This window comes from Cervus canadensis, chromosome 32, assembly GCF_019320065.1.
Source record: "Cervus canadensis isolate Bull #8, Minnesota chromosome 32, ASM1932006v1, whole genome shotgun sequence".
In the NCBI taxonomy this organism is placed as follows: Eukaryota; Metazoa; Chordata; class Mammalia; order Artiodactyla; family Cervidae; genus Cervus; species Cervus canadensis.
This window is the reverse complement of record NC_057417.1, coordinates 15,232,811-15,245,478: the sequence shown is the minus strand read 5'-3', so window position 1 is coordinate 15,245,478 and position 12,668 is coordinate 15,232,811. Positions and strand designations below refer to the sequence as shown.

General features: G+C 41.9%; 1 protein-coding gene across 1 annotated transcript in view; it reads right to left on the bottom strand.

Annotated features, from left to right (window-relative positions):
* Window positions 1-12,668, bottom strand: part of LOC122433545 (phospholipid-transporting ATPase ABCA3-like) — a 224,824-nt gene that overhangs the window by 148,736 nt on the left and 63,420 nt on the right. Inside the window, exon 11 of the mRNA XM_043456582.1 lies at window positions 7,159-7,305. Coding sequence (XP_043312517.1) covers window positions 7,159-7,305 — 147 coding nt within the window. The remainder of the gene's footprint in view (window positions 1-7,158; window positions 7,306-12,668) is intronic.

Below are 12,668 nucleotides of genomic sequence, written 5' to 3'. Positions count from 1 at the left end.
TATGAGAGACTCAAGGGCTGCAGCACTTTGCCGCCGATGGGCCCTACATGAGGGAGGACCCATTTTTTTTAATACCAGCCTTTTTCCATGACTGATCTCCTTAAATGGAAACATCACACCTCCTTGTACTCTGAAAAGCCCCAAGCAATGGTTGATCTTTTAGAATCCATCTTCCAGACCCACCGCACAACCTGCGTAGACTGCCAGCAGCTTCTCCTCACCCTATTCAATACAGAGGAGCACCAACGAGTAAGAAAATGGCTCCAGGCCAATGCCCCAGGGGGTCGGTTAGACATGGACAACTGGGCTCGGGAGAACTTCCTGAAGGAAGAGCCTCCCTGGTACCCCAACACTGAGAGGGTAAGAAACCAGTTGGAGACGTATCGACAGGCCCTCCTACAGAGGGTAAAAGCTGGGGCTAAGAAGCCTACTAACATGGCTAAGATTACTGAGGTGCTGCAAAAGCCAGGTGAAAGCCCAGCCGCTTTCTATGAAAGGCTGTGTGAGGTCTTTTGGGTCTTCATCCCTTTGTTCCTGAAGCCCCTGAAAATCAGTGGATGATAAATGCAGTCTTTGTGGGACTGGCCCAATTGGACATCTGAAAAAAATTACAGAGTTAGAAGGGTTTGCAGGTCAAAATGCTACAGAACTGCTAGAAATAGCCATCAAAGTCTTTGTCAATTGTGACCAAACAGCATGCTGAGAAGCAGAAAAGAAGATGAAGCAAGACACTCTTGGCAGGTGCCCTGTCAAAGCCTGCACCCCCTGGCAGGACCACCCCATAAGGCAAGAGGTCCAGATCCAAAAAGGAGAGTTCCCCTCAGCCAAGATCAGTGTGCCTATTCCAAGGAAAAGCAACACTGGAAAAGTGAGTGCCCCAGTTGCCCTGAAAAGAAAACCAAAGCTGCCGGCCCCCCAAGCCGATATCAACCTGAGCCACCCAGCACTAATCTGATTGGGCTAGCTGGAGCAGAATCCGAGTACAGGGGACTGGGCTCTCTTCAACTGTTCCCCCAAGAGCCCATGATCAGAATTAAAGTAGGGGGCCATCCAACGAACTTTATGGTGGATACAGGCACTGAACATTCAGTGGTCACCCAGTAGATAGGCCCCTTCCTGGGAAAAGAAACTACCATCATCAGGGCCGCAGGTGCCCAGACCCATAGGCCGTTTTGCAACCCTCGACTATGCCGACTGGGTGACCATGAGGTAGTGCATGAATCTTTATACCTGCCCAACTGTCCTATTCCCTTGATGGGAAGAGACCTGCTTGTTAAGATGGGGGCCCAGATTTCCTTTTCTGTTGACAGGTCAACTCAGCTAAAGCTAGCAGGACTGCCCTCCTCCTTGATTATGACTCTGGCTGTAAGGAGAGAAGAAGAATGGCACCTCTTCCCCTCCAGAAGAAAGGACCATTCCTCCTGAATTAGAGACTGAGTACCCACTACTTTGGGCCAAGAAAAATCCTCTAGGTCTGGCAAAACACTATGCTCCTATCCTGATTTATCTGAAACTGGGAGTTCAGCCTGTAAAACTGTGACAGTATCCAATGCCCTGGGAGGCCTGATTGGGAATCCAGGCTCATTCAGACAGACTACTCCAACACGGACTTCTGATGAAATGCCAATCACCCTGGAACACCCCATTACTACCCGTGAAGAAGATAGGGACGCGTGACTACCATCCGGTTCAGGATTTGAGAGCTGTAATCAAGCCAACAGCTAGTCTGCACCTGGCAGTGTCTGCTCTGTGCACTCTACTAGGACTGATCCCTTCCAGAGCCGAATGGTTTACTTGCTTGAACTTGAAAGATGCCTTCTTCCGCCTCTGGGTTGCACCTGTCAGCCAACCACTATTTGCCTTTGAATGGGAAAAACCACACACGGGGAAACAAGGAACAGCTCACTTGGACGAGGCTTCCTCAGGGGCTCAAGAACTCCCCTACTCTCTTCAGCGAAGCTTTGGCCGCCGACTTGGATAAATTACACTGTGCCCTGTTGCAATACGTCGATGACCTTCTGCTGGCCAGTACAACACAGGCTTGATGCTTAGAAGGAACAAAGGCTCCCCTCTCCTTGTTAATGGAAGCTGGGCACCAGGTATCAAAGAAAAAGGCACAAATCTGTAAAAGATGAGTCAAATATCTAGGTTTCAACATCACGTGGGGCCGGCGAATGCTCGAAACTGAAAGAAGCAGTTTGCGCCATCCCTACCCCTACCACTTGCCGGCAGATCCACAAGTTGTTGGGAGCAGCAGGATTCTGCAGGATATGGATTCCTGGATTTTCAGACCTGGTCAGGCGCCTATATCAAGCTCTGAAAGGGGAGGAAAAGGCTCCCCTTGAATGGGGACCAAGCCAAGAGGTGGCATTTCAAACAGTTAAGGCAAAAATCTCTGAAAGCTTCCTGATGTAACCAGAGTTCAATCTCTGTTCATAACAAGAACAAAATGGACTTGGGAGTCTTGACCCAAGAATTCGGACCCTGGCAAAGGCTGGTGGCCTACTTGTCTAAACAGATCAATTCGGTTGTGGCCGAATGGCCACCCTGCCTCCAAGCACCAGCAGCCACTACCTTGCTAGTGAGGGAGGTTGACAGATAAACGTTAGGTTTAACAAAACCTAAATGTTAAAGTCCCACATTCAGTTGTAACCCTGATGGATATAGCAGAGGCCACCATTGGCTCATGCATGCACAGATGACTCAGTATCAAGGGTTACTATGTGAAAATTCGTGGGTAAAACTGGAAGTTGTACGGACTCTAAACCCAGCTGCCTTCCTACCAGATGAAGCAGGACCCTTGGACCATGACTGCTTGGAAATGCTAGATGAAGTATTTCCTAGTAGACCAGACCTGACTGACAAGACACTCAACAACCCAGACCTGGTCCTATAGACTGATGGTAGCAGCTTCATGGAAAATGGGGACAGGATGGCTGGGTATGCTGTGGTGTCTGATTCTGAAGTGGCAGAAGCAGAGGTGCTTCCTCAAGGATGGTCAGTGCAGAGAGCAGAGTTATGGGCATTAATCAGGGCACTGTAACTCAGCTGAGACCAGGGAGTCAACATCTATACTGACTTGTGGTATGCTTGTGTTACTCTACATGTCCACTCTACATGTCCAAGGAGCCTTATCCAAGGAAAGAGGACTCCTTAGAGCAGAAGGAAAAGGGATTAAAAACCAAACCAAAAATCCTGAAGCTTCTGGAAGTAGTATGAGAACCAAAAGAAGTGGCAGTTGTCCACTGCGAAGGCCACCAGAAGGGAGGTGACCCGGTGGCCAAAGGGAACCGCCACGCTGATGCAGACACCAAGGAGGCTGCCTGGGGACAGCCGCCAGACAAACCGAACGTCCTGCTGGCCCTGAAGATACGAGTTGCCCCTAGGTACTCTCCTGAGGAGGAAAAATGGATAAAAAAGGAAGGGGGAACCAAGGCCAAGATGGAATGGTGGATCACACAGGACCACCAAGTCTATGTTGCAGAACAGCTAGCCTACAAGCTGGTCCACCAGCAACATAAACTGATTCATATAGGCAAGGTCACCTTAGAGACTTTGCTAGGCTGGTACTATCTCAGTGCTCACCTCCCCACACTGTTCTTCTGTCTCCCAGCAATGTGTAACCAGCTTACAAAATAATGCCTGCCAGGGGCCGAGTAGGCCAGCAGGGGCACAACATTGTGGACTATCCCCCTCTGAGGATATGGAAGTAGATTTCACTGATATCACCCCAAGTTGAGGATTTAGATACCTTTTAGTTTTTATCTGCACCTTTTCAGGCTGGGTGGGAAAGCCTTTCCTACCCAAACTGAAAAAGCTAGAGAAGTAACCAAGACACTCCTGAAAGACATTGTCCTCAGATATGGAATGTCTCTGATCACAGGGTCGGACAATGGACCAGCATTTGTAGCTGAGACAGTTCAACAGGTGGCAAAGGCTTTGAAAATCCAGTGGAAACTGCATACTGCCTACCATCCCCAGAGCTCAGGGAAAGTGGAAAGCATGAATCAAACTCTCAAACAAACCCTAGCAAAACTGCCAGGAGACCAGCTTACATGTTGACATGTTGACCAGCTTACAGTAGACATGTTACCTGTGGCCCTCTTAAAGGTGAGGTGTTCAGCCCAGGCAGGGATAGGGTTTTCACCATTTGAAATCCTGTATGGACGGCCACTCTCACTAGTCAACTTAAGGGGGTACACCAGAGAACTGGGGAACTTGGACTTATATAGGCAGCTACAAGGGTTAGGATACACAATCTCTCAAATACATGAATGGAAAATTGATATAATATCCATATAATTAGGCATAACAGTACATCCCCACCAACCAGGAGATCAAGTATGGGTAAAGGATTGGAAAATAGAGCCTTTAAAACCCATGTGGAAAGGGCCCTATTCTGTAATCTTAACTCCTCCCACTGCTCTCAAGGTGCAGGAATAGACAACTTGGATCCATTACTCCAGAGTCAAACCTGCAAGTCTGTCTGCTAGCTGAGAGAAGTGGGAAATGGCCCACAGTCTAGAGCAATCCCTGTGCCTGACTTTGTGAAGAAGGAAACAACAACCCTGAAGCCCTGATCTGGCCACATCAGAAGCTGGTCAGTCAACACAAGGCTGAAGCTTGAGGAACGAACAGGATGGACAAAAGGCCATATTGATTATTAATTGGACTGGGACTCCCCCTATTCATCTTATTCAGAATTGGGCTTTACTCTGTTTTTCCCCAAGAGTAGACTTGTATCCTAAAACTTTCCCTCTGCTTTGCCTACTTCTTCATAGTTCTTGTTTTTGGGCATCTCCTCCTACTGTGATCAGCTTAAATATGAAAACAGCATATTTTTGCCTTATAGTTCTGTTAAGTTGTAAAATCCCCTCCTCATCTGAGAGTCAGGATGATTGTTCTGAATGTATGGAATCTTTCTACCATGAAAGGAAATGGGTCCGAGGATTCACTTACTATATATACCAACTGGCTGCATGTTATAGTTCAGCTTCCCCATGCACTAGGGAAGGGAAAATCACTGGAAGGGAAAAATTAGAGCCCTCAGAGTGAAAGGCCTCTTTGGAGGATGGTTCTCTTAGCTGCTGCTGCTGCTAAGTCACTTCAGTCGTGTCCAACTCTGTGCGACCCCATAGACCCCATAGAGCCTGGCAGCCCACCAGGCTCCCTCACTAGGTTGGCTTAAAAAATGATTGGGATGGTCGTAGTCATACTCTCTGGATGTCTGCTCCTTCCCGGTTTCATACCCCTCCTAATCAGAGTTGTAACAGGTTTCACAGAGACAGCTGTCGAATGGAGGATGGCCATCCAGTTGCTGCTTTTAAAGGGATACCAGCAGGGGCCAGAAGATGGTGTTCTGTGATGGCTGCAGATGCACCCTAAACATCAAGAGATGGGCATGAGATGGGAGCAAGATAAAGCCCCCAATTAAGTAACAACCTTTTGCTTTCCCTTCCGTTATTTTGTGTTAACAGCTTGCTCCTTATATCCGTGGGAACTTGGACCACCTGGGGAGGGGAGAGATCTGAGCTGTTTGAGTGGGAAGCTTATGATGTATAAAAGATACCCAGAACACAGCCTGGGTGCTCAGCCTTTGGAGGCGACCCCACAGAGCCGGCACCACTGCTGAATAAACCCTGCTGTTCTGCATCTTTGAATGCCACTTGTCTCTTTCCTTCGTCACGGTTTCTATAACAACCTCAGTTATTTGAATGTTGAGTTTCAAGCCAGTTTTTTCACTCTCCTCTTTCACCTTCATCACGTGGCTCCTTAATTCCTCTTCTCTTTCTGCCATATGGGTGGTGTCATCTGCATATCTGAGGTTACTGATATTTCTCCCGGCAATCTTGATTCCAGCTTGTGCTTCCTCCAGCCCAGCATTTCTCATGATGTACTCTGCATATAAGTTAAATAAGCAGGGTGACAATATACAGCCTTGATGTACTGCTTTCCCAATTTGGAACCAGTCGGTTGTTCCATGTACAGTTTGAACTACTGCTTCTTGACCTGGATACAGGTTTCTCAGGAGGCAGGTATGGTGGTCTGGTAGTCCCATCTCTTTAAGAATTTTTCACAGTTTGTGGAAAAATAAATCACTATGTCATATGACTGAAACTAAAATAATATTTTGTAAAAAAAAAATGTTCTAACCACAATAAAAGAAAAATAAAGCATGGCATGTATTACAGGACAAATTATATAAAGCATATTAACTACATATATTATGCATAAATTAATATTATAATGAAGGTAATGATAACTTGAATCATGACCTTGTGTTAGCTAGGCAGTCATTCTTTTAAGAAAAGTTTTAACAGACATAGAGGGAGTCAGTTCAAGTACACAAAACAGCAGAGAATATGAGTAGTGTCTGCCCCTCCTGTTAGTTTTGGCATCACTTTTGTAACAAACAGAGGCTGTTTTTATCTTGAGTATTGGGCTCAGCCCTACTCTAGCCTCTAGGACATATACTCAATATACAGTTCATTGTTCTAATGGTCCCTAGTATTCTTTATCCATTCTTTCTTTTTAGTGAATGCAATATTTCTAAAGTATAAACCTTCATAAAATATCCTTTTATGACTTTTCATTGCTCTCAGAATAAATTCTAAACTTTAATGCATGGCTTCCCCCAATTCTTTTATGATTTGACCTTTTGATTATTCATCCATCTTCATCTTTTGCCAATATTTACATTCCTTTCATAGTCTAGTCATGTGTCTGTTCCCTGCTCTTCAGTTTTCTAGTCTTTGCTTATATAATGTTCTTCTTTACTTTCCATCATAGCTCTTTATATCTCCTATTTGCCTCATATTGATGTCACTATCCTATTCATCATGCCCAAAACAGGTTAGGTGTCATTCTTTTGGATTCTACATCTTCCTTTTCATTTATGGTGTGTTGTATGTTTCACATTTTTGTCTGTATCTCTACCAGAGTATAAAACTGAATGTAACAACTTTGAAATCACCACTGTGATATCTATTCCTATAAAAAGAGCAGGCACATTTTTAACTGGTTAAATTAATGTATTATATCATGTGAGCATCTTCATTTTAAATAATTAAAACTGTAATAATAACTACAACACTGAAATGACAACATACTTTAACACTAAAAGTTGTTGACTGATTTATAGTTTAGAAGGAACCTGACTGCTGCTTTGGATAGAGCCAAATACATACCTGTGAGAATAGACAAGGCTGTGGTTTTTCCTGTCCCATTTTGTCCTAGGAGAATAGTGATCTGCCCCTTATATAAATTCAAAGACATATTGTTTATTACTACTTTGTCACCTAATTCCTGTGGAATAAAGAAAAGAATAACTTGATATTTATCACTTATCACTTATGAAAGACACTTACATCCTATCCTTAGAAGAAACATCATATCATCAAACTCACATTGTATAAAGAAGATGATACTGTGAACAAGGAACAATACATGTAGGTGCATTGAGTTTGTATACTAGTCAAAATAAATATGAAGTCTTGGTGGCATGTATATCTATTTATACTTGGTAAGGAAAATGGAGACTTCTTTATATTTTATGTATAAAGAATATCATATTGTAATTGTGGGTTTATTAAACTGTAGCAGGATCTAGGAAAACTCACAGAAACTGCCACCAATGATTGGAAAAGTTGATGCCATGATTTCAGCCAGAAGTTTAGTTATTGATAAAAGCCTGATGGCTCAGCTGGTAAAGAAACTGTCTGCAATGCGGAAGACCTGGGTTCAATCCTTGAGTTGGGAAGATCCCCTGGAGAAGGGAAAGGCTACCCACTCCAGTATTCTGGCTTGGAGAATTCCATGGACTGTATAGTCCAAGGGATCACAAAGAGTCAGACATGACTGAGCAACTTTCACTTCACTTCAAAAGCATGTCCAGAAATTCTTAAGATTCCAAACAGCAGCTCAAATATGGCCCATTATCTATTTTTGTATGGCAAAAAAACTAGGAACAGCTTTTTATACTTTTAAAGACTTGGTAAAAAATACAAAAAGAATACGTGACAGACACTCTATGTGGATCATGGAGCCTAAAATATTTATTTGATCCTTTATAAAACATGCTTGACAACCTTTCAGAAGGGTCTTTTGAAAATTCCCACTATAGTTGACTTTTGGACAATGTGGGGGTTAATTCACATATAATTTATAGTTGGTCTTCCATATCTGTACTTCCTGCATATTGACTGATTCAACCAACCATAGACTGTGTAGTACTACAGTATTTACTTCTGAAAAATATCCACATAGAAGAGGTTGATGTATGGCAAAAACCAACACAATATTGTAGCGCAATTATCCTCCAGTTCAAGAAAATCAGAGATACCAAGGGAACATTTCATGCACAGATGGACACAATAAAGGACAGAAATGGTATGGACCTAACAGAAGCAGAAGATATTAAGAGGTGGCAAGAATACACAGAACTATACAAAAAACATCTTAATGACCCATATAACCACAATGGTGTGATCACTCACCTAGAACCAGACATCTTGGAGTGCAAAGTCAAGAGGGCCTTAGAGAGCATCATTACAAATAAAGCTAACAGAGGTGATGGAATTACAGCTGAGCTATTTCAAATCCTAAAAGATGCTGTCAAAGTGCCACCCTCAGTATGCCAGCAAATTTGGAAAACTCAGAATTGGCCTCAGGACTGGAAAAGGATGGTTTTCATTTTAATCCCAAAGAAGGGCAATGTCAAATCATGTTCAAACTACCACACAAATGCACTCATTTCACATGCTAGCAAGATAATGCTCAGAATCCTTCAAGCTAGGCTTCAACAGTATATGAACTGAGAACTTCCTGATGTACAAGTTGGGTTTAGAAAAGGCAGAGGAACCAGAGATCAAATTGTCAACATCTGCTGGATTATAGAAGAAACAAGAGAATTCCAGAAAAAACATCTACTTCTGCTTCATTGACTACACTAAAGCCTTTGACTGTGTGGATCACAACAAACTTTGGAAAATTCTTCAAGAGATGGGACTACCAGATCACCTTACCTGTCTCCTGAGAAACCTGTATCCAGGTCAAGAAGCAACAGTTAGAACCGGACATGGAACAACGGACTGGTTCAAAATTGGGAAAGGAGTACATCAAAGCCGTATATTGTTGCTCTGCTTATTTAACTTATATGCAGAGTACATCATGTGAAATGCTGGACTGGATGAAACACAAGCTGGAGTCAAGACTGCTGGAGAAATATCAACAACCTCAGATATGCAGATGATACCACACTAATGGCAGAAAGTGAAGAGGAACTAGAATCTCTTGGTGAAGGTGAAAGAGGAGAGTGAAAAAGCTGCTAAATACTCAACATTCAACAAACTAAGACCATGGCATCCAGTCCCATCATTTCATGGCAAATAGAAGTGGAAACAGTGACAGGCTTTATTTTCTTGGGCTCCAAAATCCCTGTGGACAATGACTGCAGCCACGAAACTAAAAGATGCTTGCTTTTTGGAAGAAAAGCTATGACAAATCTAGATAGCATAATAAAAAGCACAGACATCACTTTGCCACAAAGTCTTGTATAGTCAAAGCTATGGTTTTTCTAATAGTCATATACGGATGTGAGAGTTAAGCCACAAAGAAGGCTGAGCACTGAAGAATTGATGCTTTTGAAATGTGGTGCTGGAGAAAGTTCTTGAGAGTCCCTTGGGCAGCAAGGAGATCAAACCAGTCAATTGTAAAGGAAGTCAACTCTGAATATTCATTGGAAGGATTGTTGTTTTAGGATTTCAAACCCTAAAAGATGATGCTGTGAAAGTGCTGCACTCCATGTGCCAGCAAATTTGCAAAACTCAGCAGTGGTCACAGGACTGGAAAAGGTCAGTTTTCATTCCAATCCCAAAGAAAGGCTATGCCAAAGACTTTTCAAACTATCGCACAATTACATTCATTCACATGCTAGCAAAGTAATGCTCAAAATTCTCTAAGCCAGGCTTCAACAGTACATGAACCGTGAATTTCCAGATGTTCAAGCTGGATTTACAAAAGGCAGAGGAACCAGAAATCAAATTTCCAACATCCACTGGATCATCAAAAAAGCAAGAGAATACCAGGAAAACATCTACTCCTGCTTTATTGATTATGCCAAAGCCTTAGATTGTGTAGATCACAACAAAATGTGGAAAATTCTTCAACCGATGGGAATACCAGACCACCTTACCTGCCTCCTGAGAAACCTGTATGCAGGTCAAGAAGCAACAGTTAGAACCGGACATGGAACAATCAATTGGTTCCAAATTGGGAGACGACTACATCAAGACTGTATATTGACACCCTGCTGATTTAACTTATATGCAGAGTACATCATGTGAAATGCCAGGCTGGATGAAGCACAAACTGGAATCAAGATTACCAGGAGAAATATCAATAACCTCATATATGTAGATGACAGCACTTTTATGGCAGAAAGTGAAGAGAAACTAAAGAGCCTCTTTATGGAAATGAAAGAGGTGAGTGAAAAATCTGGCTTAAAACTCAACATTTAAAAAACAAAGACCATGGCATCTGGTCCCATCATGTCATGGCAAATAGATAGGGAAACAATGGAAACAGTGAGAGACTTTATTTTTGGGGGCTCCAAAGTCACTGCAGATGGTGACTGAAACCATGAAATTAAATGAAGCTTGCTCCTTGGAAGAAAAACTGTGACCAACCTAGACAGCATATTAAAAAGTAAAGACATTACTTTGCCAACAAAGGTCCATCTAGTCAAAGCTATGGTTTTTCCAGTAGTCGTGTATAGATGTGAGAGTTGGACTATAAAGAAAGTTGAGTACCCAAGAATTGAAGCTTTTGAACTGTGGTGTTGGAGAAGACTTTTGAGAGTCCCTTGGACTACAAGGAGATCAAACCAGTCAATCCTTAAGGAAATCAGTCCTGAATATTCATTGGAAGGACTGATGCTGAAGCTGAAACTCCAATACTTTGGCTGCCTGATGCGAAGAACTCACTCACTGGAAAAGACTCTGATGCTGGGAAAGATTGAAGGCAGGAGGAGAAGAGGACAACAGAGGATGAAATGGTTGGATAGCATCACCGACTTGATGGACATGAGTTTTAGCAAGCTCTGGGAGTTGGTGATGGACAGGGAAGCCTGGTGTGCTGCAGTCCATGGGGTCGCAAAGAGTTGGACAAGACTGAGGGACTGAACTGAACTGAACTGACATGTACATTTATACATGTGTGCTAAGTCACTTCAGTTGTGTCTGACTCTTTGTGACCTCACGGACTGAAGCAGCTAGGCTCCTCTGTCCATGGGATTTTCCAGGCAAGAATACTGGAGTGAGTCGCTATGCCCTCCTCAAGGGGATCATCCCAAGTCAGGGATCGAATGCGCATCTCATGTCTCTTGTATTGGCAGGTGGGTTCTTTACCTCTGATGTCACCTGGGAAGCCCCCATAGTATACACATATGTTAATCAGGCAACGTTTAAGTGGGATAATTAGCGTTTTGGATGTTAATCAAACCTCAACAGTTTGGTTTTAAAAACACATGGATATGGCCTAGACGATGCTGTTCTTTTCAAATACAATAAATTATACAGACATTCAGAAAATATTTTAATTTGCAAATTAAAACCAATAACCTGAAAGTCTTAGTGTTATTATAGTAAAACAGAATCCAATAATAATCATAAAAGGTAAGTGGTGTGGCTACATAAACAACAATTAGAGTAGATTTAAGAGAGAAAAATATTGCCAAAGATAAGAATGTCACTTTATAATCATAAAGAGATCATAATATTACTAAATGTTTCAAGAAGACATAATATTACTAAATGTTTATTTAGCAAGCTCCGGGAGTTGGTGATGGGCAGGGCAGGCTGGTGTGCTGCAGTCAAGAAGACATAATATTACTAAATATTTCAATTTACAAGAAGACATAATATTACTGAATGTTTATATACCCAATAACAGAATTCAAAATACATGAGGCAACAATCAATAGAACTACAAAGAGAAATAGAAAAATGCAGTTATTTTCAAAGACTTTGATCCTTTCCTCTTAATAATTGTCAGAATATGTAGAATCAGTAAGGATATAGAATACTTGAAGAGCTAACAACTAACTTGTCTTAATTGACATTTTTGTATCAATTCACTTAACAGCAGCAGATTACACATTATTTTCAAGTACTTATAAAATTTATTTAGACAGATGATTGACTGAAACAAATAAGAATCAATACATTTAAAAGAACTGAAGTCATACAAGTGTCTTTCTTTGACCATAATCAGAGTTAAATTAGAAATTAATTACAAAAAAAATCTCAGGAAAATTCCCCAAGTAATTAGATACAAAATAATACATGTACAAAATCTCTTCTGGAAAATTGAAAAAGAGGAAATACTTCCCAACTCACTATATGAAGCTATCATTATCCTGGTATCAAAATGAGAAAATACCTTACAACAAATGAAAAGAGACCAATATCTATCATAAAAAAACCTAATTAAAAAGACTATAAACAAAACTTAAGAAAATTGAACCCATTAAAAAAGACATAAAAAGATTCATTTCTGGGAAGTAAGCATGAAGAGCTCCATAGACCCACTCCACAGTGGAACAAGAAATTCTGATAAAAATTAAAAAAACATGTTTCATGTTGAGGTTTGACAGAAAACTATAAAATTCT